The sequence below is a fragment of the Liolophura sinensis genome, chromosome 6 (assembly GCF_032854445.1).
Source record: "Liolophura sinensis isolate JHLJ2023 chromosome 6, CUHK_Ljap_v2, whole genome shotgun sequence".
Classification (NCBI taxonomy): domain Eukaryota; kingdom Metazoa; phylum Mollusca; class Polyplacophora; order Chitonida; family Chitonidae; genus Liolophura; species Liolophura sinensis.
The window spans coordinates 21,913,432-21,928,605 of NC_088300.1; the positions used below are offsets into that span (position 1 = coordinate 21,913,432).

Here is a 15,174-nt window from a genome sequence, read left to right on the forward strand (position 1 = left end):
CTAGCCATCCAAACTCTAGATGGATACAGTTTTACAACAAACTGAAGCTGCCTGTATCACGCAATACAAATTATGCAAGGGCAATATCCAGGGGCTAACGGAACGGGTAACCCAATACAGTTGGATGTGTGCATGTCGAAACAATAGTTGCGAAAAACTGCATTGATTCATTGATTACCGTAGGATTGTGGCAAGTTCAGACAGGTGATGTGTGAAACACAATTTCCTGGATTGTTACAGCTATGTTAGGCCTGCACCCACACAGGTCTGGATTATGACGACTTCATGGTCTCTAGATATCAATGTACAGCTCAAGTACATGCTTACAAACGTGTATATGAAACGTTCCTTATAAACTGCCTGCATACATTCGATAATCACATAGTTTTGCATGGCATCTTTTTGTTTTTCCAAATTATCCATGTTACCTAAAATTTCAGCCATGACTTATGTCACCCATTTTGCCTAATTCTGAGACTTTTATTGATCCCAAAAATCTGTTATGAGGTTTGTATGGAGGCTAGGATGATATCCTCCTAAGTTTCAGCAGCCCAAGGGCTGGTTTTTCTTTTAAGGCTAACACAGCAATTTTGATTGGTTTTTACTTTTCCCTTGTAAAACACATTAAACTACAACCTTGCATAGATTTTTGCTTTCCTTTCCTTTCCAGAAAAGTCAAAATAGAGTGTCACATCAAAAAATACACACGTATGATGTTTGGCCAATGAAGCTTTAGCACCAACAATATTATGCACACATACATGTAGTTTGGGCGTTGAATGTTTTGGAGTCAGATTTCTGAAAACAGCAGGGTGCTAATTAAACCTAGCTGACTCACCAGCTTCTAGGGGTTTGCACTGAAATGGTGAGGAAGCCTTGTTAAATTAGCCTGCCAATACTGAGTGTGATGGAGTTCATGTCACAGGACAGCCTGTCTGGGAACCCTGTATATTACTACAGTGTATCTCAGTCACACCCAAACATGCCTAATCAGTGAAAGATGTACATGGATATCTAGTTACCAAATCAAGCCTACTAAAATACTGACGCTTTTTAAGTGCCGAATGTCTCACAACACTGTACAGAAAGACACATGCATATGTTACAATATTATAATACCTTTTTTACAGGCACAACATATATGTGCACTACGTACATTCCGTCTTCAATGGTATTTTGATATTCAGTCTGTTAAGGATAAAGTCTGTTTTACATTCAGAAGACATGATGCAATTTTTATCCCACACAACTGATGTTTCTGATTCTTAACTTCAAAGAGTGTACTCTGTCAACCTGTATAAGTACACCTTTGAAAATACTTCAGCAATATAAGGCAAAAAGTCCAGAAAATTCAACATGGACACTACATACTGTAATTACCTTTCTGAATATCTGCAAGCATTATGTGCCCATTATTGTGTTCACTGATAAAATTATACTTTGTGTGAAGCCCTGAAACTGGCCAATCCAACCAATGTAGTTTTGACTCCAAATCAAATTAAAAATGTGTATAAATTGCACTGAAAGTTTATATTTCATATGTGAAAAGGTTGAGGAATTAGGGTACATACATTTAAAGCTAATTATTAATCTATATCAATTAAATAACTGTTTTGGGGCCTTAAAGAAAATCAGTACCTCCTGTAATTTACCTATTAAAACATGTAAACCACAAAGCTTTGAGGTCACCAATGAAATTTTATAAAGCATTTTAACCCATCACCAGTGGTTTGCCTGACATTGGGTGATAACAGGGCAGGAAACACATTCATACAAGAGACACACCACACTTCCTGACAAGCCCCAAGGTTTGTGCACAGTTTTTTTTCTCTCTTAGTACACTGTGCACTAATAAGGGCCTAAACGTTGTTTTTTTGTTAAATTATGTACACTAGAAAAGTTGGATTATGCAAAATAAAATCTATCTTGCAAATTCATATACCATATATATTGTTTCAACTGACATTTGCATATATCAATGTCCAGATATTGCCCTTGTCATTTAAATAAGTTCATAACTGTTAAAATAAGGATGCCATGGAAAATGTTTTTCCGGTTAAACAAAATTTATTATTTGAAGAACTCCTGTCCTGTCCATGAAAGACCTAAACATTTTCATCCTGACTACCAAGTTAATTACAAACTCTACAAAGGATTCAAAAAGTGTTGTCTTTCACCCCTTCATTAATGCTTGAGGAAAACATACCAGTGGTTCCAAAAGAAAAAAAACAACAAAAAACTAAAAACAAAATCTCAGCATGTTTCCTGTGTTTTCCTCCGAAAAATCAGCATGCCATTTTTTTCTTTTGTGACTTTTTGCTCCTCTAATAATAACGCCCTATTTAGCTCAAAGTTCAGTTGACTTGTGTTTTTCTCAGCCCTGTGTTCCCGCTGTTTTCTACAGCCTCCACACTGACAGGATACTGACATGTTTCCCGCCAAGACAAGCCCAGCTGCTCTGACAGGTCCCAGGTCAAGTGCTGGCATTCACACCACCCACAACAACCACCCTCTGCAGGCTTTATAAATATGGAAATTTCTGTGTTGAATTTTGTCTCTGGTTCACTGGTGTTTGTATTCACACTCATGGCCCACTGTAACAGCACTGTGGGTCATAGAGAACGATTTTACACACTGGAAGACACATATATTCAAGGTATAGGCTAGGCGTGTCAGGAATTTAAATTTTTAAAGCACAGGCAATCATGAAGCACAACTCCCTCTTTACACAATAAATGGTTCAGCTATATACGGCATTTTTATAACAGCCATTTTTATAGCACATCATATCCTGGATGTGCTAAACATGCTCATATACCTCCTCTGAAGAGGAGACGATCAAGGTATTACAGTCAAACACTGACGAGAATTCCATCGAATTTTTCACCAAAATCCCCCTGCTGTACTAAGCCGGTGAAAAAATATACATGAAAAGAATTAGTGTCACATTTTATGACATTTTTCAGTGACTAATCACCCATTAAAACTACTTACAGTTTGTAAAGCAAGGAAAGTACTTGGTAAAAAATTCCATGAAATCGAAGGTGCCTTTTACAGATATATTCATCAACTCATATATAGTGATATAAATATGTTAGCATATACAGCGATTTTAAACCCATCCTAACACTATATTTTTAGACTTAAAAACATTGAGGACATGCTTGTGGAACAAGAATGTAAAAATTGTCATCCACAAAGTTTCAAAATTTTAGGATAATAACAGTACTGGTGACTTGTGACAACACCTGTGTGCAGCCAAGCGTGAAGGCCCGGCATCAAGCCTAGAGAGGCAGGGTTAGGGCAAGCTTTGTAGGGGCGACTGCGCTGGGTTAACTATACACACCTGCTGAGGTTAAGACATTGACAGCTTCCTCAGCTAATCAACTGTTCACCTAGTATACGAACTGACTGACACACCTTGAGGGTATGTTCAAGTTGCAACTCTGACAGCGCGTGTTTGATGAAGTTATGTTAGAGGTGAAGATCAGAGAATACCTGATTTACTGTATTCCTTTAAACAATGACGTAAACAATGGCTATTGTCATAAAGAAATCCGCCCTTTACAATTACAGTTTCTGGAATGACGGTATCTCCTGACATTTAAATAGGCCACATGTACACATATTTTTCACTTCACTTTTTATACCATAATTAGTAGTTGGATACTTACACAACAATACATAATAATTAAGTTACTGACAAAGTATGCTAAGAACACATTCCTCTATAAGTAAAACAGGCCTGGAAGATTTGAATTCATCGAAGAAATATCAATATTATAAGATTTTCAATGAAAACTATCTTCTGCCTTCTGTTTTAATTCAGATGTAGCATATTTTTTAAAAGTTGGAAATAAACATTAAAACTTGACGAACTTTGTTAGTGGTGGACGATGACAACCTGGTTGAACTTTTAGAAACACTACAGTATCACTGTGTCATGAGAGTCCAGCGTCTCCAATTAATGATTTATGAATTAGAAGTGACATGCCTCTCAGTTGTTCTGCTGAATTTTACAGCTAAGGCCTCCAGGCATCTGAGTAAACAAGTTGACATATACAGTGTAATTTGGAATTAAACCAGGTTATAACAATGTTTTTAGGTATTCTAAGAACAGTCTGTTCTTTAAGCTTTATTCACATTAGTAAATGTTTTACGTGCAAATCCTTTTTACCTCAGTTTGTGCCTTTTTGTGCGTGTATGGAGGGGGGAGGGGGGGAGGGGAGCAAAACTAGTTTACAAATGCAATTCCAGGTGTAAGTATATTAGCAACTTATGTGGCATTACCTGTCACTTTGCATAACAAAAAGTTGTCATTACACATAACTCATATAAACGCAGGTGTACGGGTAATATGACGCTGATTATCTCACCTTGCTTAAATAGGAGTTGATCCAGTTTGTAAAGGTCTTCTTTTGTACCCTTTCCTGTTCATCTGAAAACAAATCAAAACAATATGTGATATTAACGCTACATGAAATAAGACATGAGTATACTGCTATGGAGGAAAGGCTTTGAAACCAAAACAGTACAACGTTCATCAGTTTATTTGAAAATGAAAATGAAATAATGGTATGCGAGTAGGATATGCGTGAAAGTGCCAAAACTATTCAAATCACTTTGTGTTTCACCGACTAGTTTAATGTGAGACACATATAGTGTAACTCTGAAAACAAAAGTGAAAATGAGCCTTTGGAGGTTCTTTTTTTTACTTACACTAGTAGTGTATTATGTCTCCAGATTAGACAGCAAACTGCACTGAAACACCTCAATATGTACACATTTTAACTGCCGATTCCTTGTAACACAAACTTCACTCATACAGGATCAACTGGATTATCTAAATACATTCTTCATAGGCCGCATAACTAATCCAGGGCAGGCCTTTGTGTAAGGAATGTTAATCCCCAGCTTAGCTAGTTTTCTTAGCATTCATAAATGGAAATTAATCTACAAAGAGATTACAATGCAGATGGAAAGAGGATTGATACCTTATATACATCTGAGAGACTTAATTGTCGACGGTAAGAAAGAGCTAGATCAACAGAAGAAAGTACGGACGATAAGATGGGTAGTGAGGTATTTCATGCAGACTAATATGCATTACTGCTTTGGTGTGATGGTCACACATGTGTAACATTCAAAATAAAGACATCCGAGTAGGGTGTCACTCAGGTGCAGTCAAGCAAAAATGGAATGGCGTGACATCACAAAAGGTGAACTCATGGGGGAGGAAAAATGCTGAACTTTGGTGTACCAATACACTTACAAACATCTGAGCATAAGTTAACATACTGCACATCAATTAAGGGAGTATGACAAACAGGTTTTTCATGTAAATTTCACCAAACTGCAGGGGTTCTGATAACCAAGAAGGGCAGCCTTAAAGCACTATCCTCAGCTGTACATATCACAAAGTGACTTGTGCACAGGGCTATAGAAAGACTGATCATATGTATATATTTATATTATATATGGCTGTCCACTTTCACTCAAACACATTCATTCCCATTTCATACCTGCTTAACACATTTCATATTGCAAGTGTCATAAATCATAAATATAAATTGCATGTCATCTCTGATTTATCGTCTGTTGAACAGCTTAACAGGCCTATACACTACACAGCCTACATGTACACTGGACATAGAGTGAATGTTAGACTTCCATCACAATACATCATAGATACTGAACCAAGCCAAGAGTAAAGCTTATTGTAAAACATGGTCTGATAGCAACTGATGATGTATGCAACTCTTATGATACTGCACTGTAACTAATTGCCATATGTTCATGTGGACTGGCAGATGTCATTTAGAAAGTGGACTATTTCATTTATATGTTGGTGGCCAGCATTGTGGAGAGTGGAAACCGAGCAGAACCTGGGGGAAACCCACAACCATTGGCAGGTTGCTGGCATACTTTCCCACATATGGCCAGAGAGGAAGCCAGCATGAGCTGGACTTGAACTCCCAATGACTGCATTGGTGAGCAAAGTGGTTTTAAATAACAGTATTATTGTTATTATTCAAGAAAGTCATGTCTAGGTACTCATTGCATGAGTGTTACGAGAGTCCTGACAATGTTTTAGGTCATATGCACCACACAAATCTATGCAAGTTTTCACTACTGACAACAGACTACACTGTAGTCCCCAACAATGTGCAGTACATGTAGATCATAAAATATAACAAAACACATTCATTTCCATTGACAATACCACCATACAAAAAAGGCGATTTACCATAGAGTGCTCGCATTTGCTCCTCCACATTTTGCCTGGGACGACTCATGGTGACTATGGCATAGACGTCTACTGTATCCTGTCACTAAAGCACACAGCCCTTCAGCTGTTACTCCCTGCTATCACCATCACTAGTGGTTTGGTGGTAAAAAAAAGTATGTCATAACCATTTGGTGGGTAGTTAATTACGTTGACGGCCTCTCATTATAATGAGGTCACGGTCCGAGAGCGTGGGCACCCCATAAACTTGCCTAAGGTGATCACAGCAGGGCAGAATTTCACAGTATGTCCTAAAACACAGCATGTGTAAGTAACCTCTTCCTCAGCCTATCCATATACTAAAGGAAACAGGCCTTAAAGGCATGAAGAGTCCAAGCAGTCAATGTGCCTGTGTGTGTAGAGGTCTGATGTCCATGGTACAGGGCCTGTGCAGGGCCGTGACGACATTACACTTGGTGCAACCCAGTCATTGTAACAGGCTAACAAGCGCACACCTGTCTGGCCATGCCGCTGGACAGCGGTCACTTAACAGTGCTAACCAGTCAACCACCCAACGAAGGCAATACACGACACTGAACTGATCAAGGCGCCGTTTTGCAGGGCAGGTCGATTCAGGAACAGTGTATTACAACAGACGTAGAGAAATCAATAACCCAACTGATAAGACTGGAGGGGCTAGGCAAACATAATACATGGAAATAGATAGCTGGTCATGTCACAGTCGGAGACAGGGCCATCTACAAAATACTACCACTGCTCCTATATTAGATTACACCCAGGGTTTGCCGAGATCTGAAGGGTTTATTGTCAAGCTTCACCTTCAGGATAATAGCTTTATTGTCGTCAGTGTGTAGACATTGGTACATAAATGTAGATAGTTAAGCTTATAGCTAGCATACAGAAGTGTGCCCCTCTCATATGGGTTTTCACTTTCTGTGATGATGGTTCAAGGGGCAAAACTCTTCCTGACGAATGCACTTGTTATGGATGAGGAGAAGAGATCTATCAGTTCCTAACACAAATATAATGTAAAGTTATAGCAGCAAGTGAGTGAGTGAGTGCTTGGGGTTTAACGTCGTACTTTACAATTTTTCAGTCATATGACGACGAAGGAATCCCTAGGGTGCATGTAGGTGTAATGTGCATCCAAGATGCAGGACGGATTTCCACCATTCTTTTATCTAGTGTTGCTTCACTGAGACGACTTACCGAAGGCAAGTAAGCTGCTCTGCCCAAGCCATTATACTGATACAGGTCAACCAGTCACTGCACTATCCCTTTCACGCTGAACGCCAAGCGAGGAAGCTACAACTTCCTCTTTTTAAGTCTTAGGTGTGACCTGACCCAGGATTGACCCTGGATCTACCGTTCCTGAAGCAGGTGCTCTATCAACTATGCTATAAGCGCCGGTTTTTAGCAGCGAAAACATCTTCGTTAACCACACATCATTTCATGTACACGACATTCCATCACTAAAACCCCAAACTTGGCCAACCACAGTAAAAATACATACACACAAAGTATCATTCTACCTACAATTATGTACATAACTGTCATATCACACCTAATTAAACATATCTTATTAATTAAAAAATGTGAATGTGTTGTAGCTATATATTCATATTGTGTAGAACACCATCAGAAGGGACTATAACAGACTTGCACCGTTAAAATTAGTCTAGGGAGAGAAGAAAATAAAACAACAGCAATACCTCTGATTCTATATCATATACGAGTTAAAGCCATCACTGTTCATCCAGCTGATCCCAAGTCTTGTTTTAGTGTACTACAGTAGGTTGTTGCCAGTTACAAGGTGATCATGTACAGCCAAAATCTAAGCGCCGCCCGTGCAAAATGATGTCAAGTTTATGTAGATGCACCAAGGCAGAGTTAACAAAGAGATGTGCATGCTGTTGTTATGGTCAACACAATGTTAACACCAACTACAATCATGCAGTGGTTAAGACACCTGTCAGAAAATTCAATAATGTGTGCCGTTCATGGCTAAGTGTCTTGTAGGCATTTACATTAATTATAACACAGATCACATCAAGTTATGGATGACATCAACTTCAACCTTTTCAAAACGTATGCATACAACTGCTGTAAAAGTGAAGCTAAGATAATGTTGTTTCTGTCACCACAGGTCTGAGTTCCCTAGAATCAAGAAAATTATTTTTCTGCATCTCCAGCCATATGTGGGAAGTCAAGCAACCTGAGGATGGTCGAGGGATTCACCTGGGCTCTGCCCATTCACCAAACTCCCCCCTCCCCACCACCCCCCACCACCCACTATAATACTGGCTAGCCTCATTTAATTGAAATATTCAGCTTGACACACCAATAAAAATATAAATAAATACTTTCCTACACCCTATATTTCTTGCAGAATATTGCTTTCATTAGACGGTGGAAACGGTTTTAGAATCAGGGTATGTGATGTACTCCAATAGTGTATACAACACAAAGAACAACAAGCTGACCATGGTGGAGATATCTGGCTGGTGGATGTTTGCCTACATGTTTTCAAGCTGGGACGGTTTAACATGTAAACATACATGTACACAACAACTGAGGAACACCCCGCTGAGAAGGTGCATTTTTATGTCCTGAGGAGGTGATTACTATAAGAATAAACGATCTTAATAACCAAGCCAAACATTCTTTAATTACATATCCAACAAACCATTTGTCAACCGGGCCACACATCAGGCTGCATGTGTGCCTAAACACACCAACAAGATCAGACATGTTCACTGCGGCATGGTCTCCCAACGCAACTGCCAATTGTAGTATACCATATGAATAACAAATTATATGTACAGCTGGTTCTACAGTAAACACTTTCATTATCACAGGTTGCATATACAGACCTCATCAACAACTTGAAATCCAGCACTGACAAAGAGATTCATTACTTTTAATGATCATTTTTTTGAGGGTCATTTGTAAATTCGAACAGCACATTGGAGATTTTCAGCTTTAGATTTTACATATTTTAATACATGGCCCATGATGGCAAAGGTATTACATCTTATTTCTTTATTTATTTAATCTTTTTCACTTAAAAATTTTTAATCAAGAATCATCCAAGGAGCATCTGTCACAATATTCCCCTCTCCAAAAGTGTCCAGATCTCCACATTTTAGAAAGTGTCGGTTTGTCTTAACTCCTCAGCTAACACAGATGTGGAAAAATAATATTAACTGATACAGACCTCTGTGACAATTTCAAAAATGCAGAAGTGTACTTGATTAATATTACTGACAAGAGCAAGACATAACACAAGGCACTCAGTACTAATAACTGGAAATGTAACAAAGTTAAGCACATTCAAAATGAACAGGAAGTCCACACAACACAAGCTATTACCATCAGCCTACTACATGTATTTGTACTTTATCACAACTATGTTTGTTGGATTCTCATCATCATAAAATGCATGCATGTCAAGATCAAAGGCTGGTGTTTAAGAGTTGTCTCCCCTAACACATGCCGTACCCATGGCAACGCAGTCAACCCTGGACTAGGTGAACATGTTTCATTTCTATGTATAGAGATAACTTACACTTATCTCCAGCCAGCCACATGCCTAATGTAAATCTTCTGACCACCTGATCAACCACCTAAGACATGATCATGTGGCACAGTCAGCACGGTCAGCTGAGGATAATTCAGATGCCGTAAACACTCATAAAGCTATAATGGTGTGTGTGCATCTGCGTTGCCAGATGCATCTCACAGAGTTATTTATGGGCTGTGAATTTTCAGTATCTCACATCATACTGTAATACACTTTCTGTCAGTGCACATCAGCTCTACAAATGTTACTGTCTGGTTAAAATGCAGGCAATACTTGGTGATTTGAATACTATTTTCCCTGATCATGTGTGAATAGCACTGAAAAACATACTCCTACTCGAAACTATCAAGTTACCAAAATAGCTGAACTCTACTTATATATATATATCTTCTGCCCAAATGATGGGGTAGCAAATCTCTTCAAAACTAATACATAATTTTATCTGTGTGTCTTTTATGACTGTAGAATAAGACTTACCTTATCTATAAAACAAAATTCTCAAAGAGAGGAAGCATTATTATGTTGACATGTCTTTACCCAAAAAAGATATTCTGTATAAATGTATTTTTTCACAATGATGTTATGATTATACATCTTATCAGTCATCTAACCCCACCCCGTCAGCAAGGGTTGAGCACCAGGTTTTCTACAGGCAGTCGATTATTCCATGATCCATGCATACCGATCATGACATAAAACTGAAATCACGGAATACACTTATTGACAAAATGTCCCCAACTGTAATTCCAACTCAAACCCATCTTCAGACATGTTTCCATGGAAACAGGATACAAACAAATCTTAACCAGAGAGGTCGTTCCAGTGTTAATTAGAGCAAAGAAGCTGACAGACTTTGATCTGGGATATGTCAGGTATCTCGTCCAACATCTGTCAAGTCTCTGCAGACATATCTCTTGTAGCAGCAAAGGCTACTTCCTGAAGAAATACAACCTAGACAAAACTGGTAACAGGACGAAAGGGCTCTGACACAACAACCTCATTAAGTATCAAAAAAAAATGCACGCACATTTTCTTGAGAAGAAGCAGCTTGTAAGCATGGAACCATAGATATAGAAGTCCGGCTAATAGAAGTTTAATATATACCATGTACATGCTAATATTCTGCTTGATTCTAGGGAAGCACAATATTTGTAGTATCTGTACATATTTTGCAAACATTCCTTTCCAAATCAAGAGAGTAGTAATTAATGAAACTAGCTTTCCAATAGGTTAAGACTTTATCCTCCATGTGATGGAGCTGGCTGAGTAATGACACAAGAGATTAACTGTTGAGAAGTTTATCAGCTTTCCTGTGCACATCTGACTTTAACCCACCAAAGATTTATCAAACCATTTCATACTGCTTAGTTCACAGCATTTAACACGATGGTTTAATTACTTGTCATCAACCGCACATTTATGTCATCGATTTAATGATGCCTGTGTCACATTATACACTTTCTGATAAAGGTGTAATTCAGTCTGTGTAAATGTGGGCTTTGGAAGGTTTGTAACTTGCATGTACATGTACATACATCCATGCACCAACATGCAAAATGTACGTAGCAAATACTATGGCATATTGTGTGCCAGCTGTCTGTTCCCTTAACTGGTAAGTATATAGGTAGATATAGGCATGCATGTTAACATTCTACTCTGAGTACATACACTGAGCCAATAGAAGACATCTTAGCACAGCAAATATACCTTAGCATTTCCTTTAGATTGCATTTTTGGTGACAGTGTTTTGGCAAATCCACAAGGTCTCATTGTCGCTCTTTAGTACTCAGTTTCTTTCCTATAAAAGGGAGAACAAAACTCCAGGGCCCGATGCTCACAGCGCTTGTGTCTGACAACCCAAACATACCTTTTCTCGTTCATACAAACTTGTTCATAAAGCACAATAAGTCTTTCTTGTTTGGTAAATGAAAGTGAAAGTCTTGTATTAAATGATAAATGATAATGAGAACTTAATAAGTCGGAGGAGTACAATGACCATCAGAAGGTTGTTAAATGTATGTATTTACTGTTTGTTAAAGAAAGCAAAATTTATTTATTTGATTTTTGTTTTATGCCATAATTAAAAATATTTCTTTTATACAATGGCCGCCAGCATTATGGTGGGAGAAAACTGGTGGAAAACCATGAACATCCGCAGATTGCTGACAGACCTTCCCATATACAGCCTGAGAGGAAGCCAGCATGAGCCTGACATGAACTCACAGTGAAATGAAACTGAAAGTCAACTTCATTCTTGGACTAAGAAATTTGAAAAGTGATTAAAACGAGTTTTAAACATGAGCCCATCCATGCTGTATGCTAAATGAATTTGAAAACAAAATTAAATTCATGTTAAGATACATTTTATTTGATTGGTATTTTGCTCTGAATTCAGGAATATTTCACTTTGTTTTTTTCATATTTGTGGTAAACTGACTCATTAAATTATGTACCATGGAACACATGGAGATCAATATCACATAAAATTTCATTTCAGCAGTCATAAACTGAATGTGTGCCCACGTTTCAATCAATACTAAAACATTAACAGTTTTCTCATATTACAGAAAACACTCCCTCCAGATTAGTAAAACTCCATTTAACACTAATGTCATGTATTGGAGAACAACTTACAGACACCACAACATGTTCAACATGCCTGATTTGTTGCCTTGCGTGAATGGTTACGTACATTTTTTAACAATCTCAAAGAGACTTTCTACAGCAAGCTTTAGACAAAAAAAAAAACAGCCCCATTATTGATTTTGTACAACAATTATGATACATGTAACAGCGCTGTGTGTAAGTACTAGCTAATTCATTATCGCTGTTCTCGTTTGTGCCTCAGTAATGGTGTAATTAAGGTAGGCTTTGATGAGGCGGGCCGCATATCCCTACGGGGAATAGCAGACAGAACACTGGCACCCGGGGAATCCGAAACATGGAGATGTTATCTGTGCACATGCATCACTGGTACACACAGAATGTGACCTGACGTTGTCATGCTGGACTCAAACTCACATCAGCCCATATGCCCTTAAGTTCACACAACTGGAGCTATGGTTATAGATAACAGTACAGATCAACACATACATGATTTAATAATGTCACAATTCAGTGATAATTGGGAAAATGCCCCATGTAATGTTTATACACACAAAACAATTATTACGCATATATAACGCATTAAATGTCGGAAAGTTGGGATGAGCACATACATCTATACAAATACATATACCAACCAACACGTGAGGGGCTTCACATACATGTACAAGACCTAAGTTATAATTTGCAAATAGACTTATTACTTTTAAGAATGACTTCAAGATTATACAAAAACTCAAATACAAAACGAAATACATGTAAGCTTAACTTAGAGACTGCATTCAATTTTGAACGTCTGGATTTATACTGGTCTAGTGATTGTGTGATTAAAACAATATCCCAACATAATGTTTTGGTCATACTTGCTCAAGTAAATTTTACACAAAATCCAATCCAATTAAATAGTCTTGTTTCATGCTCTCAAGCTTTAAAAATTGATGCCACAAACTTTTGGACCCTTTTTGAGCACCTCACATTCACAACTACAAATTATAATACAAAAGTAAAGGCTAATATCCTCATCACCGAAAGATGTTTTTCTACTTCAAGCCATACATCACACTGTTTCTAATTCTCTCCGTATTGTGGATACATAAAGGTCCAACAATGATTTGCTGTTGTTAGCGGCTACATGGAAAGCAAACAATGGCAATGTCTGAAACATGGTTTGTCAATAGATGATTTTCTTTACTCACGGAAGACTAACATGTACATATATTATTCATATGATACTTTTGTCTGGGCAACTCAGAGGCTTTCCTACAACAGCAATCATGCAGTCTACCATGTTAAGTAGCTTAGGAAGTTGTTGAAGTGCTGAAGTATTGACCTGCATGTTTAACATTAGATGGATTCTTCTTTGCATAGTGTCCTCAAGCCAAGGGGTATAGGTATCCCATAAATACATCCACAAAACAAAGAAATTCAGCAGATCTTGGGTTTTCTCAATAAAAAAATAAACAAGAATAATTTTCCTCAATATTTAAAAATTAACCAGATAACTTTAAATTTGTCAATTTTATTTTTAAACATATGTATTATTACTTACTTAGAATGGAAATATTAAATCAATTCATACTCCATACTTTTGATGAAAATCAATTTGGATCAGTTCTCACCAGAATATTTACAAAGAATTAAAATTGATACTGAATATTTTTTCATCACAGACAACGACCATGGTGAGGTAAGAAAAGTTGGCAACTTTGAAAATGCCAATCCACTTCAATTATTTATCACAAAAGTGTACTAACAGCAGTACTGCCACCCAGTAACATTTAGCGTCAAGTGCTTTTCATTCATGCATGTACAGCCTTACAGATGTGAGTCACTGGTGTTTGTCAATATCATCCCTTCAGGCAAGAGTGAATAAATTGACAGATGCTAAGGCAAAAAAAAAAGGCAGAATGTGTGCTAGTAGGTAATTCATAGGCAGCAATCTATGGAACAATTGTGAACACTGATATCCATTTCATACATGTACGTGATGCTTTATTCAAACAGGGAAAATTCCATATTGTATCATTTGTTTGACAAGAACAGAAATACTTTTATTATCATAATTCAGAACAACACAGAGTAGTATATGGTTGATATATATGAAGAATTTGTGCTTTACAGGAGTTCATCAAACTGTATGTAAATCCACAGTGAGATCACGTTCCAGTTCAGTATGTGACTCCTGGATGGTCATGGGGGTATTATTAGTGTAATGATAAAAATTGGGTAAGACTGCAAGTTTGAAAAAGGAAATTAACTCTTTGCTCAGATCTGCTAAACAAAATGTTTACTATTCTCATAATCTTTTCAAAATCATTCTAAGCAGAAAATATAAAGGCATCTATCAGGAGGAGACAAACAAACATGGTGAAATGACACACAACAGATTCAAATTCAACCAGTTATTTGTGCTGATGTATTTTAACTGCATGGCAAGAGGTCAAAATATTAGGGCAACTACAACATTTAAATGTAACACCTGGGCCCACGGCTACCTGTGGCAGGTATAACGACAAATAGCTGCCTATGTGGCCTGATAGCTTCATCAATACTTACCACTGACCTCTGATCAATAGAGATCAATGGGCTTATGGCTATGACTATCCACAACTGAAAATGACTACACCCCTGTCAGTGACAGCACAATTTTAACATGAAACTACTGACAATACTGTCACCACCAGTCCAGTGGTGTCTCAAATATTGCTAATGATCATCATTCGTTAATGCACCTACACGT

At 37.6% G+C, this 15,174-nt stretch overlaps 1 protein-coding gene across 1 annotated transcript in view; it reads right to left on the reverse strand.

The window, feature by feature from the left end:
- The window catches only part of LOC135467002 (muscle-specific protein 300 kDa-like), a 207,830-nt gene that overhangs the window by 174,266 nt on the left and 18,390 nt on the right, over positions 1 to 15,174 (reverse strand). The window contains 1 exon segment of the mRNA XM_064744755.1: positions 4,377 to 4,438. Coding sequence (XP_064600825.1) covers positions 4,377 to 4,438 — 62 coding nt within the window.